Here is a 19,381-nt window from a genome sequence, read left to right on the forward strand (position 1 = left end):
TGAAGGAGGTTATGTTTCACCCCTTTCTGTCTATGTGTCTGTTTGTTTGTGTACAGGATATCTCAAAAAGTTGGGGACGGATCCGGAAGAAACTTGGACATGGGTGTGTGGCAAGGACTAATTGATTCAAATTTGGTGAAGATCCGAATCCGGATCTGGATACGAGAATTATTTAAATTATAAAGTGATTCTTCACCATTGAGAGATAGGGTCAAAAACGATATACGGCATGATATTTCAAAAATGGATAGGGCCCGATATGTTCTCTCCTGGATCAGGCATTACCTGGCAGAGGTATGGACTCCACCGAGTGCCCTTCTAGTTATTTATAAGTTTGTGAACCCATGAACTACCAGTTCTTTGCTCATGCCTCTCACCCACTTGTTGTCCTCCTGCCCCTCCGACAAGGTCGGAGACGGGAGACGTGTAAATGAGCTCCGACCAACTGACCGATTGTACGTCCATGTACTTTTGTGTATGTGATATTTCAAAAACTGTTGAACATTCAGCTGCCATATTGCAGACACACTACATGGCCAAAAGTATGTGGACACCTGCTCGTCCAACATCTCATTCCAACATCATGGGCATTAATATGGAGTTGATCCCCCACTTTGCTGCTATAACAGCCTCCACTCTTCTGAGAAGGCTTTCCACTTGATGTGGGAACATTGCTGCGGGGATTTGCTTCCATTCAGCCACAAGAGCATTAGTGAGGGAAGGCACTAATGTTGGGTGATTCGGTCTGGCTCGGTCAGTGTTCCAATTCATCCAAAAGGTGTTCCATGGGGTTGAGGTCAGGGCTCAATCAAGTTTTTTTTTTTTTTTTCACACCGATGTCGACAAACTATTTCTGTATGGACCTCACTTTGTGCACGGAGGTATTGTCATGCTGAAACGGGAAAGGGCTTTCCCCAAACTGTTGCCACAGTGTTGGAAGCACATAATTGTCGAGAATGTCATTGGATGCTGTAGCGTTAAGATTTTCCTTCACTGGAACGAAGGGGCCGAGCCCAAACCATGATAAACAGCCCCAGACCATTATTCCTCTTCCACCAAACTTTACAGTTGGCACTATGCATTCGGAAAGGTAGCGTTCTCTTGTCTGCCAAATCCACATTTGTCCGTCGCACTGCCAGATGGTGAAGCATGATTCATCACTCCAGAGAACGAGTTTCCACTGCTCCAGAGTCCAATGGTGGTGAGCCTTACACCACTACAGCCGACACTTGGCATTGTGCATGGTAATCTTAAGCTTGTGTGCGGCTGCTCAGCCATGGAAACCCATTTCATGAAGCTTTCGACAAACAATGCTTGTGCTGATGTTGCTTATAGATTCAGTTTGGAACTTGGTAGTGAGTGGTGCAACCGATGAACAGACGATTTTTCTTCACTACGCGCTTCAGCACTTGGCGGTCCCATTCTGTGAGCTTGTGTGGCCTACCACTTGGCGGCTGAGCTGTTGTTGCTCCTTGACATTTCCACTTCATAATAACAGCACCTACAGTTGACCGGGGAAGCTCCAGCAGTGCATAAATTTGACAAACTGACTTGCTGGAATGGTGGCATCCTATGACAGTGCCACGTTGAAAGTCACTGAGCACTTCAGTCATCCCATTTCTCCTGCCAATGTTTGTCTGTGGAGATTGCATGGCTGTGTGCTTGATTTTATACACCTGTCAGCAATGGGTGTGACTGAAATAGCCAAATGTACAAATTAGAAGGGGTGTCCACATACTTTTGGCCATGTAGTGTATCTATTCCTCATGACGTTATCTCAGCCTGTTTAGATCATGGCTGTGATTGGCTGAATTTTGTTGCCATGGCAACAATCTCGCTAACCTGGCTTGTGTAGGCAATATTTCAAAAATCATTCAAGATTTCATAATTCACAGATCTATTCCTCATACAATCAAAACAAAGACCAACTACTGCAGCGTAGTCTCAAGAAGGAAGCCAGAAATAAGCACGCACGCACGCACGCACGCACGCACGCACGCACGCACGCACGCATGCACACACGCGCGCACAAACATATGTATCATGTACTGGTAAGTACTTACAGAAGCTATTACATATGAAGTTATAACCTTAACTTTTATGTAATTGACTGATTTTCCAACTGCCCGGATCATCAGCTGGGCATCATTGTTCATTGAGGTTTCAATGCTTTCAGCCCAGAACCTCTCCAAACGGCAGATCCACAACCCCGGTCGCAGGTTCACATCAGTAGATTACTCAACATCAATGGATCCACAACCTCAAAGTTGTGTCCAGTCAGTCAACACAGCAATGCAATGTCCTTATTCAAACTTATTTAGTTATCATTTTTATTTAAAGTATTACTACTTATGAATAACTTTTAATCATACACCACTTTATATGATAATATATTAAGCGATAAACACTTTACCTTGTACACATGTCCATTACACAGCACCTCCATCTAACCATAGACTCAAACTGTCATTCACGACTGATTTAACATGCTGTACTGCAAACCTTACAAACCACCAAGATGTTATTTTAATGCTAACTTATAATGTATTTTATAAAGACAGTTGGGGACCAAGGGTATCGGCTGCTTGTTTCAGTTGCACCAATACCCCCACCATTTTCCCTCTTTTCTCCCCTTTGCAAACCAACCATTCCCATGTGTATTAGGTTTCCTTCTCAACTCGCAACAGATTTGAGTCCAATTTTTAACATTACCTTGCATGAAACACTAGATAACCTTATCTTGAAAACAGTCACATGGACAAGCATTTAAGGGGAGGGTTAACTTGACAATTGTTATTTTCTTCTCTTTTTTTTTAAAGTCAATGTAAACATACATTCTTGTAATGATATAGTTCCAAGCATTCTACAACTACTTGAACACCTTTTAAATACTTTTATTGTAAACACCCAAACAACTACTGTCAGGTCAGGTATGGGAGCATGTGCCGGAGCAGCGTGTCACTACGTCCACTTTCTGCCGGTACTCCAGGAGCCTCCGTCTGGTCATCCCCCAGGCAGATGCCCAGCCCATCCCAATCTCCTTGAGATGCTGATCAACCTGCTGCAACCACAAGGCACGTGTTCGGCCCATTGGCCTCCTCCACTCACGAGGCTCCCTTGCTGAGAGAATCTGGTGAGCAGGAAAATGTCAAGAAAACGAGCCACATGTCCATACAGCCGCAGCTGATGTTCACGCACTATGCAAGTAATAAATCTCATAAAGTCTCTCTCAGCAACCGCTCGTTGGGCACAAAGTCCGAACAGCGATAGTCAAGGATTCTCCGAAGAGACCTGGTACCAAAGGAATTAAGTTTCTGTCTCAGATCCCTGGTCAGAGTCCAAGTCTCACATCTATAGAGCAAGACTGGAAACACCAAGGACCTGAAGACTCAGACTTTTGTCCGACAGCACCACGCTCCATGATCCAGTGAATCCATGACTTCCCAGGCCTGACCCAGACATCTATTGACCTCTGGCTCACAGCCAGTGGAGACATGAATATCACTGCCAACGTAAGTGAATCTCTCTGTGACCTCAATATCATCACCACAAACAGGTACAGACAAGATAGCAGCATCCAAGATGCCATTGAAAGCCTGGATCTTAGTTTTGACACAAGACACCTATAATCCCAGTGGCTCCGACTCCTCATTCAGCACCCCAAGGGCCTCCAAAAGGATATCTAGAGCCTCCGCAAAGATGACCGCATCGTCTGCGAAATCAAGGTCAGAGATCTTGTCATTCCCAAACGATGCACTGCAGCTTGATCTCTCTGACATCCTCCCCAGAATCCAGTCCATGCAAGTGCTGGAAAGTGTGGGGGCCAGTACACACCCCTGACAAACTCCAGTAACAACTGGAAATGAGTTGGAGATGGTACCATCACATCCAACAGCACTCTCAGTACCAGAGTATAGTTCAGATATCAGATTGAGAAGTTTTGGTGGCACCCCACAAAGACAAAGAATCCTCCAGAGGGCATCCCGATTCACTGAATCGAAGGCTTTACAGAGATCAACATAAGCTCGAAGCAGCCCCTGCCGAAACTCTCATCTGCGTTCGGTGAGGATCCGACGAGTAAGGATACGGTCAATCGTATCCTCACTCTTTGGAGACTACCATCTCTTTGCTGTGAAAGTAACCGGCTTTAAATCCTTCAATGATGAATCGGGTAAACTGAAATACATTTCATCTGCACGTTGTCGAAACTTTATTTTTCATTTGATCGGGGGATGTGGGCCGCACTGCCTTGTACGCAATTGGTGTCTTTCCTAAGATGGTTGTTCTTTTTAATTTCCTTCTGTCAAATACTCTGTTACAACCAGATTACCAATTTTTTTTTTTTTAGTCTATTTGTTGAAAGAGGGAGGGATGATTGATCAAATACCGTTTATATTGCCTTGTCGTAAAAGGGAGGTGTTGAGGAGATAACTTACTGAAAGGAGGCGACCCTGGTTGCTCAGAACTCTGTTTCTTGTGTGTGTTGACGATTTGCCTCCACGCTGGTTGGTAAAACAATGCTGACGTTCACATTATACAAAAAAAAGTCTGTGTCATGAGAAACAGCCATTCAAGGTAGAACGCTGCAATGGAAATTCCTTGGTTATTACCTGACGCTTCCTCTTTTTCCATTTGTTTTTGTTTTTTTGTCTTAATATTGCAATAGATTTCCAATCCAAGTGGTTTCCTTGTTCTTACCCCCCCCCCCCCTTTCCATTGTTTCGTGTTTTTGGGGATTGTTTAATCGACAGTATGTGATTGCTTGAAATGAATTGGGGTTTATTTGTATACAGAGTCGACGCTCATGGAAGAGCGCAATGACGGAGGGTTGAAAGCGTCATGCCGAGGACGTCATCAGTGCAGTGGGACAAAGAGACGAACAAAATGAAAGATCGAGTGAAGAGGGAAGGAAATCTAGCAACCTGCAACTAAAAGGAGTGGGTGAGAAGAGGGTCAATACAGGTAGAAAAGATCATCTGCATATAGATTGAGGATGATCTATGGTGGTGGTATGTTGCCAACTTGAAGCTCTATAGGGAAGAGTTTGATTCCGTAAGGTTCCTCAATCGTACTGTACCTCCTCATACAAGGTTATTGTACCAAGGAAGGAGGCTGCACAAGTGGGAGAAGAGAATATCAATGTAGTGTGGGTGAGCAGTGAGCCTGGATGTTTGGAGTTGCGCAAGGAGGTTGTTCTTGGAAGAATGCATGCGACCGAGAGGGAGTAAGATTCGAGGAGAGGTGTACGAATACAGAGGCGACCAACAACGAGATCTCAGGAATTTACTCTTTATGACTTTGTTTTACACAACAATGAAATGGTTGAGTTGGGAGTATTCGCTTAAATGAGCTGTACTCTTACATATTGGGCCAGAAAGTATTGATTAGGAAAGGAGCTGTAACAGCACAGTGTATTGTCTGTAGTGCAGTGTTGCTACATTTGAAAAGACACAATTACAATACTACTACTACTACTACTACTACTACTACTACTATTACTGGCCAGGCCTGACATTTGACTGAAGGTGATTTGGGCAGGAATTTGTTATTTGTCCAAGGTTCCAGCAATAACTCACCTTCTTTTCATGAGAAATACCATGGATTATTTAACATCCAGCAATGACGAGTACTGGCAGGCAGGTCCTCCCGATTAACCTCCCTCCGATGGATGGCAAACTCATTGATCAATCACCCTGCATGTGAAACACCAGGGTGACAGTTTATAGCTGGGTCGAGATTCAAACCCAAGCTAGACAGCTCAAAGGCTGAGTGTGCGTACCTCTAAGCAAGCCTACCAGTCCTGCCTTTATCCTGCATGTGTATGGGGTGCAATATGAGCAAATTCCACTGTGAACCTTGCACTTCTGTCTCCTTTTTATAATCACTATATAGTTGCCAGGAAATGATTGTAAATACAACTCATTGAGTGATTCAGGACACTTTGATCTTGAGCAGAACCTCCATGCAGAGCCTGAGGACTGTGCAAAGTTTTATAACCAGTTTTTTTTCTCTGATGCAGTTTATTCCGTTCATATTATTGAAGGAACAAACACCTGGGATTGTGAACAATTTTATTTGGTGGTGATTAACTTGCATCTTTAGTCCCTGCACTTTTTCACAAAGGTCTCGAAGGAATTGCACTCTTCACGGGCTGGGATTCGGCAAATTGAATTGCAATAATGGTTCAAGATTTCACTCTTACTCTAATTGCTTTGTTTCATTATTCCTTATGAGCACTTGGCTGGTAATTATGGGATCCCACTGATCAAAGCCCTGCACTCTTTAGTTTGTCTGTCATGTCCTATTGTCTTTGTAACTCAAGGAAAAGCCAATTGATGTCTCCTAATGTCACTATTCTTCATGCAATGTCTCCAGCTTCCGCCATGAGTCGCAGATCTTTGTCCCTAATATTACTTTTGTCATTGCAAAATTCCTTTTTACTTTGTTTGCTCGAGCCATTAATGTAGTGGGAAGTTTTATTCTAATTCATAAGCATTGTGGCTATTTGCCTGTTCTTCAATTTAGTAACACCTCGCTATGAATTGATACTGTTCGGCACTTTGCATGTTTGAGAAGTCTGTATTTGATATGATAAGTGGGCCTGTTGGTCCAATGGACCAAATTTTCATTGGTCGTCAAGGCCTTGTTGCATGCACACCTGCCTGCTGTACTGTTTGAGCATTAGTTTACCTTTTCACCAAGGCCAGATATGCTTGGGCCAGGGTGGGGATAATATGTTCGTTTTTATTATTGCCAAATGATACGACTACTATTATTGTTGTTAATATTATTAGTGTTAATTAATATATGCTTTATTACAATGTTATCATTATTTTTGTTATTTATTTTGTCATTAGAATGCCATGCCATGAAAATACCTATTATGCTGCTTGATATACCTTACATGGTGTGTATTTAAAACGTGGGAATTCTTACGATTTTCTTTTGTAGTTAACCTATTCAACTCAGGAGAGCATGACGATCATTTCGGTGCATCACACTCAACATCAGAAAGCTCGCATAGAATTCCACAAAACACACACACCTCATCCATTTATAGTACATCTGATCTTTCCATTCATATATAGAAGGACCTGTATCAGTTAGAATATAGGAATGATCTAATGATGCAAGCTGGTGATGTGTTTGTTTGATCCACACAGACGATTGGTCATTTTGGCCATGGCATCAGCCCACCAAGCTAATTGTTTCAAAATCAATGTAATTTTAAAATGGCTACAGATGAATGAAAGCCGACGGGGCAAAGAGCGTAACATTTGAAGGATTAAATGCTTCACCCTGCAAGCATTATACTATCCTGCAGTTTTAGTCAAAAATGATTACAACAGAAGTGAAACCCCGGACTCAGAAAATATGCAGCGGTGGTCATTGTAACGTACCTTGCTTCTCTGTTGGAACCAAATTGCTGTGTTATTTTATTTTGATTAACTTATTTTCTTATAGTTGAGGAGCTTGTGCATATAGCTTGCCAGACAAGGACATTAGGGGACATTTAACAAATCAACACAGTAATTGGGATTTTTAACCTGGGATCCCAGGGCATCATGATCCTTGTGTTCAAATGGCAATAGTAAATACAGGCTAATGCCTAATCCTAATGCTTGTGCATACATCTATCTTTTTTTCTTCTTTTTTTTTTTTCAATATGCTGCATGATAGTTTGGTGAATATTGAGAAGGAAAATTGCATTGCAGAAAGGAATGGTTAATGTGAAAATCGGACATTGAGCACATGGAATGCAATGAGAGTCTTCAGTTGATGTCTCCTGCAGCTTGACGGTTGGAAATGATGACTCGAGCAAGAAGCGTCGAAAAACATCGTGTGAGCACATGGAGATGCTCCAGAATCGGGATGACAGGTTGGAAAACTGTCTGACACAATCCCACGTCGAACTCCAGCACGATTGTAATCATCAATCATGTCTTTAAGCATCCAAAAACACCATATTTCAAACTCTATATGGTCACGGTTTATTGTCATCTATATCCCTGGAGATGCTGGCACAGCAAATTAGTTACCATCTTTGGCCCAAGGGGTTTAGGATGCTGGTGTATTCTAATTTGCTTTCCTGAATTACAAAGCATCCATTTAAGTTGCTCCGGCACTCTTTTCATGATCTTATTCTTTGCTGTCTTTGCAACAAGCAGTGTTTTGTCTTTCCATTAACCTTCACGGCAGTGAATTTCAATGACTTGCTCCCTTGAGTTTAAAATGCCTAACATTATTCTTTACTTCTTTGCTCTAAAAAGTTACAGCAGCGTTTTCTTGTGATGTCATCACAAGTACATTATGGTCGTGATATATAAAATATTTATATATTTGTATATATATATATATATATATATATATATATTTATATATATATATATATATTTTTTTTTGAGATCCAATTAAAAAACAAATATTAAGGCATTTCCTTGAAGCACTGTACATGTATTTGCAGTGTGGTGCCCACGATAACCGAGGCCCTATCGTGGGCACAGTCTTTCGACAAACTTATCCGGAGCGCTACGGGACGCAACGTCTTTCGAGAGTTCCTGCGCTCAGAATATAGTGAAGAGAATCTGCTCTTCTGGCTTGCCTGTGAGGATCTGAAAGAGGAAGTGAGCAAGGTGGCCATCGAGGAGAAGGCCAGAATTATATATGAAGATTACATCTCCATACTTTCTCCCAAGGAAGTGGGTACTCACCGCAACTTTTACTTTGTGCATCTGTTGATGATATTGGATCACGTTTTCTGTTTTGTCGTCGTCTGTCTGTACTGTTCATTCTTCAACAATGTACACTTTTGAGTTTGGATACCTGCTCTTACCTTTCCCTAATTCCCCTTCTAATGTCTCGCTCAAAAGCCATGCTGTAACACTCATGCATAACACTCAATTGTTTTCACTTGCTCTCAACTGTTATCAAATTATCCTATCCACGTACCCCTTGTTGTACAAACGTTGTCAGTATTGTTTGTACACTTGTTCTTTGTACACTCATCCTAATTTGAGCTCAATGTAAACATGAAGTCCGATCAGATGTTAACATGTTATTGAACGTTCACCAACTAGATACTGATAACCTACTTTACTCTACTATTATGGTTATAGATTACAATGTCAGGAAAAATGTTTTGTAATAGCTCTTGTGGAAATTTATCATGCATGTCTTGTGATATCTCACAAGCGACTTGTCATTTTATATCGTTTACAGACATCAGACATGCTCACTGTGTACATCATAAGAATATTGACTCCTCATTTACAAACCGGGTGGTCAGTGTAACTGCATCTATGATATTGTTGCATGCTCAGGGGTCATGACCACCCTTAGAACACACTGAGATGACCATGTCAGGGTGAACAGCAACCACAGTCCATGTCACGGAGCCAGTTGTGGCCCCTTTCCAAATTTGTTTGACTAAATAAAGTATTTTAATAATTACGAAAAACAGGATTCCGCACAATGTTGGTAATGTATCCCACCCCAATCATGACAACACTTATTGAAAAGTAATTCATTTTATTGTTTTTATTTGTTATATGTTTTATTTATACATTGTTTGCTGCTTTATATTTTTTTTGAGTTTTTTATGTTGGTATTCAACCTTAAAAGGTTGAAATCTTCCCCATTTGGAACATCACCCCAATTTTTACCTGTTAAATATTGCCCCTATAACACGTTTTCGGATAACATGGCGTTTCGCGGGAACGCATCCGCCGCGTTATACGAGGATCTCCTGTATTCATTTACAATTCACACACTTTAACTAAATTGTGTTAAGCCTATACTTATGCAAATGTGCGAAACAACAATTAGCTAAAATGCATCAGCATGATCTGTGATTGCTGAGACAAGGACAGCGGTGCCAGTGTGTGGCCATGTTGAGACGTTTGGAGTTCATGATGATGAACTTGATGGTGTCGTGAGAAGTAGTCAGTTGCAACTAATTTAATAAAGGAAATTTTGACTAGTGGCACTTGAAGACTACATGATAAGATCAGTGCAACAAAATGTTGCTGAAAAGATTAACGTGAATCATGTGGGGAACACATCCACCTTGCTGCTGGGAATTACTCCAGCACAATGGATCGTCCAACAAGAGCTCACAGGCTTTGCAGAAACACCACGCCCCAACAAAGGGTGCTTCACATAGGTGAGATGCGCTCCACCGAGGATGAATGCTGAGCCTCCCAGAGCATCCTTGTTTTGAAGAGAGAGTTCCCCCCCCCTGCCTCTTCACCCACCTTCCTTCCAAGCATGACACGATGCAATGTGATGCAATCATCCCAAAGCGACTTCAGCAGCATCTGCTTCCTCTCTTTGTTGATATCCTTTCTATTCTTTTTTTTTTGAATACAACGTTGAGGCTTGTGGAGGAGCTAGAATGCAGAATGGATCAGGACGTAGCAGAACAAAAACGACAGTAGAAAGAGATCGTCTTTCTCAGTATATCTCTGTCATCGTATTTTATGCCGAGCATACCACGCTGGTCTATCAACTCTTGATCCACTTACATGGCTGCTCATAGCTCCAAAACAATAACTTGTTCAGGGAGCATGGTGCCACAATGGACAAATCCCATCTGTACCATTGTCCAATGATGACTGATTCTGACCCATTATAAGTTGGTAGTTGCACACCGTTCTTACTACAATTGTCAACATAGTTTGAATATCTCGACAGTTTCCTTAACTAACATTGCAAATATGAAACAATTCTTAATTCTGTCACAACATTATTAGGTAGCAGACTCATTTTTCACAACATTCTTGATCGTAAGTGTGCTCCTGTCAAGCCATGTCATTCATTGTGACTTTTCGTGAGATGTACATCACATGTTTCTCCAAGAGAGACCAGCCCAAGCAATAACAACATGGGCATATAGTACTGTTAGATTTGCTGCCTTTGATTAGATACAAGAAGGGTAGAATATACATGGATATGTCCTTAGGACATAATGGTATTTATCAGTCCTTGCGGATGAGACGGGGTCCGCTGCAACATTACATCGATCAGCAAATTCCTGGTTTTTGCCTCAAAATGTAGTTCGTTGTGTTGATGGATGTTGATTTCTCTTCATCTTACCATTTGGTTATTTTTAATATGCTTTTTAGTTGTCATTTATAGCAGTTATTTTTAATCAGAGGGCCTTTTGTTTCCTCTGGTGGACAGGTTGTTTTCACCCCTGTCTGTCTGTGAGCAGGATATTTCAAAAGTTACGGACGGATTTGGACGAAACTTGGTGGACAGGTTGGACGTCTGACAAGGATGAGATTATTCTATTTTGGTGTAGATCCAGATTCGAGAATTTATATATATTTTTAAGTGAATCTTTACCATTGAGAGATGGGGCCAAAAACGATATGTAGCACGATATCTCAAAACGTTGTGGACTGATTTTGACAAAGCGTGGTCGATGAGTTGGGTCGGTGACAAGAACAAGCCAATTGGATTTTTTGTTCAGGTCTGGATGCAGATCTGGCCTATCAGTGGGATACAAAATGTAAACTGTTCAGCCTTGAGGAGGTATGTGTTTTACCAAGTGCCATTCTAGTTTTGTTTTGTTTTTGGGGGGGGGGCTCTGCACTGGCGTAACGACCTGTCCATTGTAAAATTCCCTGCTATCAAACATGCCACCTGTCATGGTGCCCCAACATCCTCAATAAGTTATGGGAAGAATGATTTGTTTTTTTCTTTCAATACAAAATATTATTTATGGAAGTTTCCACTTTTCCTTCATTCTTCACCCACATTCTTGTCAGTTTTGTTATATGTTTTATTTGGTGATGGGAGGTTCTCATTTACTTGCGAGTGGAGATGAGGTTTAATTGTGTTTGTTTGTATAAGAGTAGAACTGTGGTAATTTGGGTGAGGATGTGCAAAAGCTAATTTGTAAATATATTTTTTATCAAATGAAAGTGTAACTACTTCAAAATTTAAAGCATGTAGATGAGTATTTTTTTATTTCATTATACATTATGCAAGGCTCGTAGTGGATCTGGCACCTGCACATACATTGACATACAGCCAAACAGATGCCACACAGCACAAGACTGTTCAACGAGTCAAATACAGAGGAATTTTCTCCTCCCCATGGATGCCGACCTATGTGGATTGTCCATGCTCTTAACCTTTTTTGATAAATGCTGAATGTCAAGCAAGGAAGCAGCATGTACCTTTGGTATTTTTTATAGCCTTTGGTATGACTTAGCCGAGGTTTGAACCAACGGCCTCCCAGACTCGGAGTGGATCTCTAACCAGAACACCATCAAGTCTAGTAAATTCAGATCATTATCAGTTTATTTGGGGAAATTGAAAGCGTGCATGCATAAATCTCATGAAAATAGCATGACATAGAAAAATGGGCAAGCAAACAATGGGTTAGCAGTTTGGCATCATGACAATGCCCTGGCGTACACTGCAATGCTTACGTGCTAACTATTGTTATAAAAAAAACCTTCACTCACTTTGTCTCCTTTCTTGTCAGTATTTCACTTCTTGTTTTGATGATTTACGACAGATTCTCTAACATACGTCCAGCCACAGTTGTGTGCATGCAATCTATGCTTCCAGAAGTTATAATAACGCTGGAATAAAAGGATCCACTCAGAACAAGAGAGGGGGCAGCTCCCACTAAAGTATCATTGTTATTCATTTTATATAATAAAACCATTCTAAGTATATATATATATATATATATATATATATATATATATATATATATATATATATATATATATATATATATATATATATTAATGTGCAGTGAGCAAAGCAATTATGACAAGACTCCGTTAAAAAATATAAACATCAAAATGCCACAAAAAACACAACACATGTTGGTAAAGATGCAAACCACAAGGAAAGGAAGAATATAACCAAATACTTTACAGGCAGACACTACTGGGTAACTAAGTTTTGTGGGGTGGGAAAAGGCATGGTGCCTTTCCCCTTGTAATATAAATGCACACACACAGGATAGGCTTTAAGGGAGGGTGGGGGAAGTTGTAGGGTAGGAAGTTGGAAAGTGATCTAGTACACACTCCAAAGCACATTCACCACCTTGGTTTTACACTCCCCTGTTCTGTACTTTTCAATCGAATTAATTTTATAATTGATCCACTGTCATGGCTCCCATTGAACTTTCTGGAAAAGTACTATAGTTCTTATTAAAAAAAACACCCTTCTTTAATACAACATCCTTTCTTTAATAAGGTGCAGGTAGTGGACAAAACAATGGAAACACCTGGGAAAATGAGGGACACCAAGTACATTGAAGGCAATGGCTTCCACACAGCTGTGGCCCATGTGTTAATTGGGCAAATAACATCCCAGCATGCTTGGGATCTTGCAAAAAATACTGCATACACCTGATTGCCTATAATTAGAGCTAGCATGGCTGCAAAAGGAGACCATAGTGACTTTGAAAGGGGTGATTGTGGTACGTTTCGCAGGGGCTTCAGTGGCAAAGACAGCTCATCTTGCTGATGTTTTACGAGCAACAGTCTAAGGTGATGTAGGCATGGAACTCCGAGGGAAAGACATCATCAGAAAAAGGCAATAGTGGGCGAAAGCACATACTCCAGGATTGTGATATCCATGCATTAATTTGAAGTGCAAGGCAAAGTAGGTGAGCAATTGCAGATCAATTGATTGTAAATTCCAACCTGGGGCATGAGCAGTCGGTTTCATCAAAAACGGTCTGCCAAGAAGTCCACAAAGCAGGATACCATGGTCGGGTTGCAGTGCACAAACCACTCATCACACCTGACGATGGATGTTTGTGAGTCTGGTGGTGCAAAGAGCACAGGCAATGGATTACCGAGCAGTGGAGAAATGTGATGTGGTCAGATGAATCATTCTTCACCATGTTCTCAACAAATGGACAAATGCATGTGTGGCACCAACCGAAAACTCCACAACCTTGAGTGCTTCGTTCCAACAATGAAGGGTTGGGTGGTTGTTCCAATAATGTTGTAGGTGCATTTTCCTGGCATGATTTGGGTGCAGTCATTCCTTTAGAAGGCAAGTTCAATGCCAATCGCTACTTATGATACTGAGTGATCATCACCCTATGTTGCAGCATTTCTTTCCTGCCGGTCAGGGTGTCTTTCAGGATGACAATGCCCCCATCCACACAGCACGTGTGGTGGCCCAATGCTTGATGAACATGACACTGATGTTATCCATATGTCATGGCCTTCAAATTCACCAGATCTGAACACAATTGAGCATTTATGGGATATTGTGAAATGGTTTCTTGAGGCAGCATTTTCCACCTCCATCAAACAGGTGTGAGTTGATTGCCTTTCTCATGGAAGAATGGTTCCGTATTCCTCCTACAGAATTCCAGATGCTGGTGAGGTCTATGCCTCGGCACATACACGCTGTACTTACCGCACATGACCCAATGCCCTATTAAGTGACTTTACATTGATGCTTCCATTTTTATGTTTTTTTTTTGGCCATTACCTGCAGCTCCAAACAGACTTGAATTTAACATTAACATGACTTAAATTAACATAACATAAAAGGCACCGTGAGATATTTCACGTCCATCAACTAATACTAGCAGATGGGATACCCGGCTTTAATACATCTGAGGGATGGTGCACTTTGTGATGCAACGGCCGTCCTGGGAAACACCAATCTGACAGTTTATAGTTTGTCAGCAATCAACCCCAGATTTGCCAGCTAAAATGTACGTAATTGCTTTTCCTCTACGCCATCATTTTGGGTTGATGCTTCCTCCTTCCAACCTTTAATTCCTTTAGCCTTATTGCTGCTTGGTACTGTACTGGCTGCTTAAGTGTTTTGTCTCATTAATGCTTTAGATTATTTCCTCATTTCCATCCTGCCAAAACTCTCCATTCAAAAAATGACCCTCTAACTCTTATCTATTTTCCTCCTCATTATAACCTGATCCTTCTCAACATCAAGTGACACCTGCGATGTGCTGGCCCATTGCACCAATTAACTTCAACTTAACAGCCTTCTTTTCCTGAAAGCTTCTCTTTACTTTTCAATACACATATTTAAATATCTTGTTCATCACTCCTACTTGTAGATATTATTTAATTGCTATAATTATGTATTTGCATCAACTCTTTAGCAAACCTAATTGCCACTCATTTGTTCAGCTGGTTAGTTTCACAACTGCCCACTCATTTGACTGTGTATTGTAAGAATGGATATTGTAATCGTTGCTGTTTCACTGCAGAGGTGATGTATATATAGATTCGCCAAGTTGTTTGTTTTCCATTGCCAGCTCTCGGTTAAACGTTCATTTGTCTGATAAAGCGTCAACAAGAGCTTGTACTGCAACAAATGTGTTGGGAGATAATTGCAGAATTGAAGCGGATGTTTACCGAGGCTGTAAATCGTTCATGAGGGAAGGATTATGAAATGTAAACTACAACCAGCATTTATTGACGGGTGTGTCATTTGGACTTATTGTCTCCTTCTATGGTCAGCTAATTTGTGTGGTACATCACATTATAGTGAGTGTGGAATTTCAAAAGTCATTTTCACTTGTTTTATTAACTTTTACTTTCTACAACTTCATATGCCTTACGTGCAGTACATTATATGACTTAAACATGTGCTCGTGTGTTTATTTGTGAGAACATCAGCTTTGTGAAGTGATTGAGATTGCATATATATATATATATATATATATATATATATATAATTGAAACGTGCAGTGTGACGAGCACTGACTCAACCTCCATTGGACACAGTCCTACACCGAAGCGTCACCTCCAAAACGGAGGTCTCAGCCTGGCGACTCTGTCAAAGACAAATATTACGTGGTCAACATCAGTTAAACATCAAACGGATCTGCCTGTCCATATTTCAGGCTTATTTGCCATCATCAGGACGGCAAACCGATAAATATTTTACAAATGATGACCACATTAGTCGTTTAAACATCAAACGCACCTCCTGTCTAATGGTGAGCATCGCCGTGGATTATGTCTCACAGTAAAACCGCCTAATTCACAAAGAGCAACCATCTGTCTGCGACCCAGCCGATTGTTCGCCCCAATGCAAACCATTCAACCAGAAGGCACTTGATGTGATCGGCGGATAAATTGAATATGTTGAGTGTGTTGAGCACTCTCCCGATCTCCATTCGATATAGTCCGACACGAGCACTGTCCAATGGAGACGAGGGGAGTGCTCATCACACTCCACATATTTCGATTTACCCACCGATCACATCACGTGCCTTCTAGTTGAATGGTTTGCATTCACGGGAACAATCGTTTTGGTGGTAGATGGACGGTTGTTCTGTGCGAATTATGCAGTGATCTCATCTGAAAAATTTTGTTTTCCAAAACTCCAAGGTCTGTTGGCCATCTCGTCAGCTCACTTCTTTTTCTCCTTTGAATGTTGCCTGGTCTAAGAAGAGGTTTTTCTCCTCGCTACTCTCCCATAGTAGCCCAGTTGATGAAGGTACCACATGACAGTTTTTCAGCTAACTTGGACCTCCTCTGCAACATCTGCTGCCTTGCAATGGGGAGTTTTCTCAATGGACCACTTGACAGCTCAAATACATCTTTCTGAGGACCCAGATCGACCATAATGGGAAGCTGTGGATTCCTTGCCTTCACTGTTGAATTGCACAATCAGCCGATTGACCGTAGAAAGCGGAATGCCAAGGTTCGGAGCTATTTGACGCTGGCTGACTCCGCTTTCCAAATGGCCAACAATTCGTCCTCTGAAAATAGGAAAGTTTGTGTGCTCCCTGGGTTTGAGGCATAGTTAATTGTCATGGAAGACCTAGGAACTCGTTTCTGCAAAGAAATAGTCAAATATTAGTACAAATCACCGAATGAAACTGCGTTATACAGATGAAATCAATAAATTTAAGGTATCTATTTGCGTGTGTGTGTGCATGCGCGCGCACATATAATATAGTGTTGCGGTTCTTGGAACCGCATGCTTCCAAGGCAATGGCATCCAACATATAGGGGTCCCAAGACAGTTATTCCATTAATATACGTTTAGATAGCCCCTTCCCTTTTGTCTAGTGGGTCAAATGGGACGTGCATTGCGGGAATCTCATTGCTAGGTTTGCTTACATCACCAAGCTTCATTTCTACTCTGCTTTTCGGCTTATTCCTGAATGAAATCCGAATTTGGTTCCTCGCGTAGGCCAGCAGGCACTGCTCTTGGACACCCGATCGGCATCGCGCGGCACAGCGCAGAGCTCCCGTCCTCAAGCGATCCCTCAACCCAACTTTTGCGGCAAGTTATACAGTATGCTCAGCAGCTCGAGATGATCGACTTGAGCTTCCGATGATCTGGGATGAGATTGCCGGTTGCATTGAAAAGGCATACGAACAAATATCTCTTAAAGAGGCTGCACAGATGTGGTTTTGCACAACACAGAAGCAAATGACCCAATATCGGCAAGAGCGTGACTCGTAGCTTGGTGCCAATAGCTATCTCGTCAGAGGCCGATAATAGTAAAACGATAACCACGCCACGTTGGGCATGATACGGGCGGCACATACTTTTCAATCCATTTCTGGACTAATTATATCGGCATTCTCTTTTCCCTCCATTTCTCCATCTGACACTTGTATCTATATCCTTTTTCATTCCAAACCTCCATCTAATTATTATATCTGATAGTTCCCTTCAAATCCTGACACAAATCGGTGTTGGCCCCGCACACACGATAACAGAATCGGGCGAATGTGAGTGCTGACCACGTAGGCCATGGCGGATCCACGCGTACTGCGTGAAACATGCATGGATTTATCCTAACACTTTACCGTCAGTCCTCGCTGGCGGCCATTGGTGTTCCCCACAGACAGTGGACATTTCCTCACCTCTCCGCGAATCAGGCAGAGGTGTGTTGCGCAGTCCAGATTGCTCGGGCCGTGTCATGCATCATGGAGCAGGCATTGATCAGCACAAATGGGAAGTGCCTGGGCAGGCACCCTGGACCGACACGACCCTCGGCCGGTCGTCAGGGCACGGCCTGGGGGGTTCTTGCAAGGCAATTCATGATGCGGAGTTCGGTGTGGGCGATTCATATCATGTCGTGAGGTCAGAGCGAGACATTTTCATAGCTTGTGGCCACCTTGCCGGAAGAGGAATGTTGCTGCTTCTGACCATCGCGGCCAGACCGCACGGGGGGCTGGGGCCAATCAGAGTGCCTGATTTGGGTGATGACGCATCACTTTGGGGTGTCTCCCCGCCCTGCGCTGCGGGGCCTATAAAGGTCGGAGCGGGGCCGTTCGCTCTCTCTCTCTCTTCCCTTGTTTGTCTCCCACATACGCTGCACTTCTTCATCGCCTGGACTCCGCCCTCCTGTCGTCATCGCCTGGACTCCGCCCTCCTGTCGTCATCGCCTGGACTCCGCCCTCCTTTCGTCATCGCCTGGACGACGCCCTCCTGTCGTCATCGCCTGGACGACGCCCTCCTGTCGTCATCGCCTGGACTCCGCCCTCCTGTCGTCATCGCCTGGACTCCGCCCTCCTGTCGTCATCGCCTGGACTCCGCCCTCCTGTCGTCATCGCCTGGACTCCGCCCTCCTGCCGTCATCGCCTGGACTCCGCCCTCCTGCCGTCATCGCCTGGACTCCGCCCTCCTGTCGTCATCGCCTGGACTCCGCCCTCCTGTCGTCATCGCCTGGACTCCGCCCTCCTGTCGTCATCGCCTGGACTCCGCCCTCCTGTCGTCATCGCCTGGACTCCGCCCTCCTGTCGTCATCGCCTGGACTCCGCCCTCCTGTCGTCATCGCCTGGACTCCGCCCTCCTGTCGTCATCGCCTGGACTCCGCCCTCCTGTCGTCATCGCCTGGACTCCGCCCTCCTGTCGTCATCGCCTGGACTCCGCCCTCCCGGCTCAAGTCCCTCCTTCACGCTGATGGTTGCGTCTCGACGCTAGCTGCGCGAAGCCCCACAAAGCGAGAGATGACGCACCAGCTGTCATTGAGGTATTGCACCAGGCAGCAGCCCCCCAAACGTATTGGTGGCGCGTTCGCACAATCAATTGTACAAGGGACCGAGAGACCATAGCCTCAACTCCTCTCCCTTCTTGCTTCAATAACTTCTCTTCATCGGTGTGTGCGCGCGCGTGCGTGCGCGTGCGTGTGCGTGCGTGTGCGTGCATGTGTTGTCCTGGCGTCTATCGCTGTAAGATAAGATTGCAGAAGTTTATTATTTCGTGTTAAGTCTTCTCTGTGTCCACTTTTGTAAGTTGCTTGTAATATTGCCGCACTTCTCTCATTTCTTTCTTTTCCGACACAACACACCCCAAGAAACCTCTTCACTGTACCACATACCTTTCCTCACCCCATTGTAAATATATTATTGTTAGAAATGTTCCCAGCTTGTTTTTGTCTTTTCTTTCA

The 19,381-nt window shown here is 43.0% G+C and overlaps 1 protein-coding gene across 6 annotated transcripts in view; it reads left to right on the forward strand.

Moving 5' to 3' along the window:
* LOC147020118 (regulator of G protein signaling 20-like) overlaps nucleotides 1–19,381 on the forward strand; it is a 195,137-nt gene that overhangs the window by 161,856 nt on the left and 13,900 nt on the right. For all 6 annotated transcript variants that reach the window (XM_085895147.1, XM_085895146.1, XM_085895144.1 and 3 more), the window contains 2 exons: nucleotides 7,793–7,879; nucleotides 8,465–8,699. In XM_085895147.1, the coding sequence (XP_085751273.1) occupies nucleotides 7,793–7,879; nucleotides 8,465–8,699 (322 nt within the window). The remainder of the gene's footprint in view (nucleotides 1–7,792; nucleotides 7,880–8,464; nucleotides 8,700–19,381) is intronic.

Source organism: Eptatretus burgeri, chromosome 9 (genome assembly GCF_056783735.1).
Source record: "Eptatretus burgeri isolate ZD-2024b chromosome 9, Ebu_testis_v1, whole genome shotgun sequence".
Classification (NCBI taxonomy): Eukaryota; Metazoa; Chordata; class Myxini; order Myxiniformes; family Myxinidae; genus Eptatretus; species Eptatretus burgeri.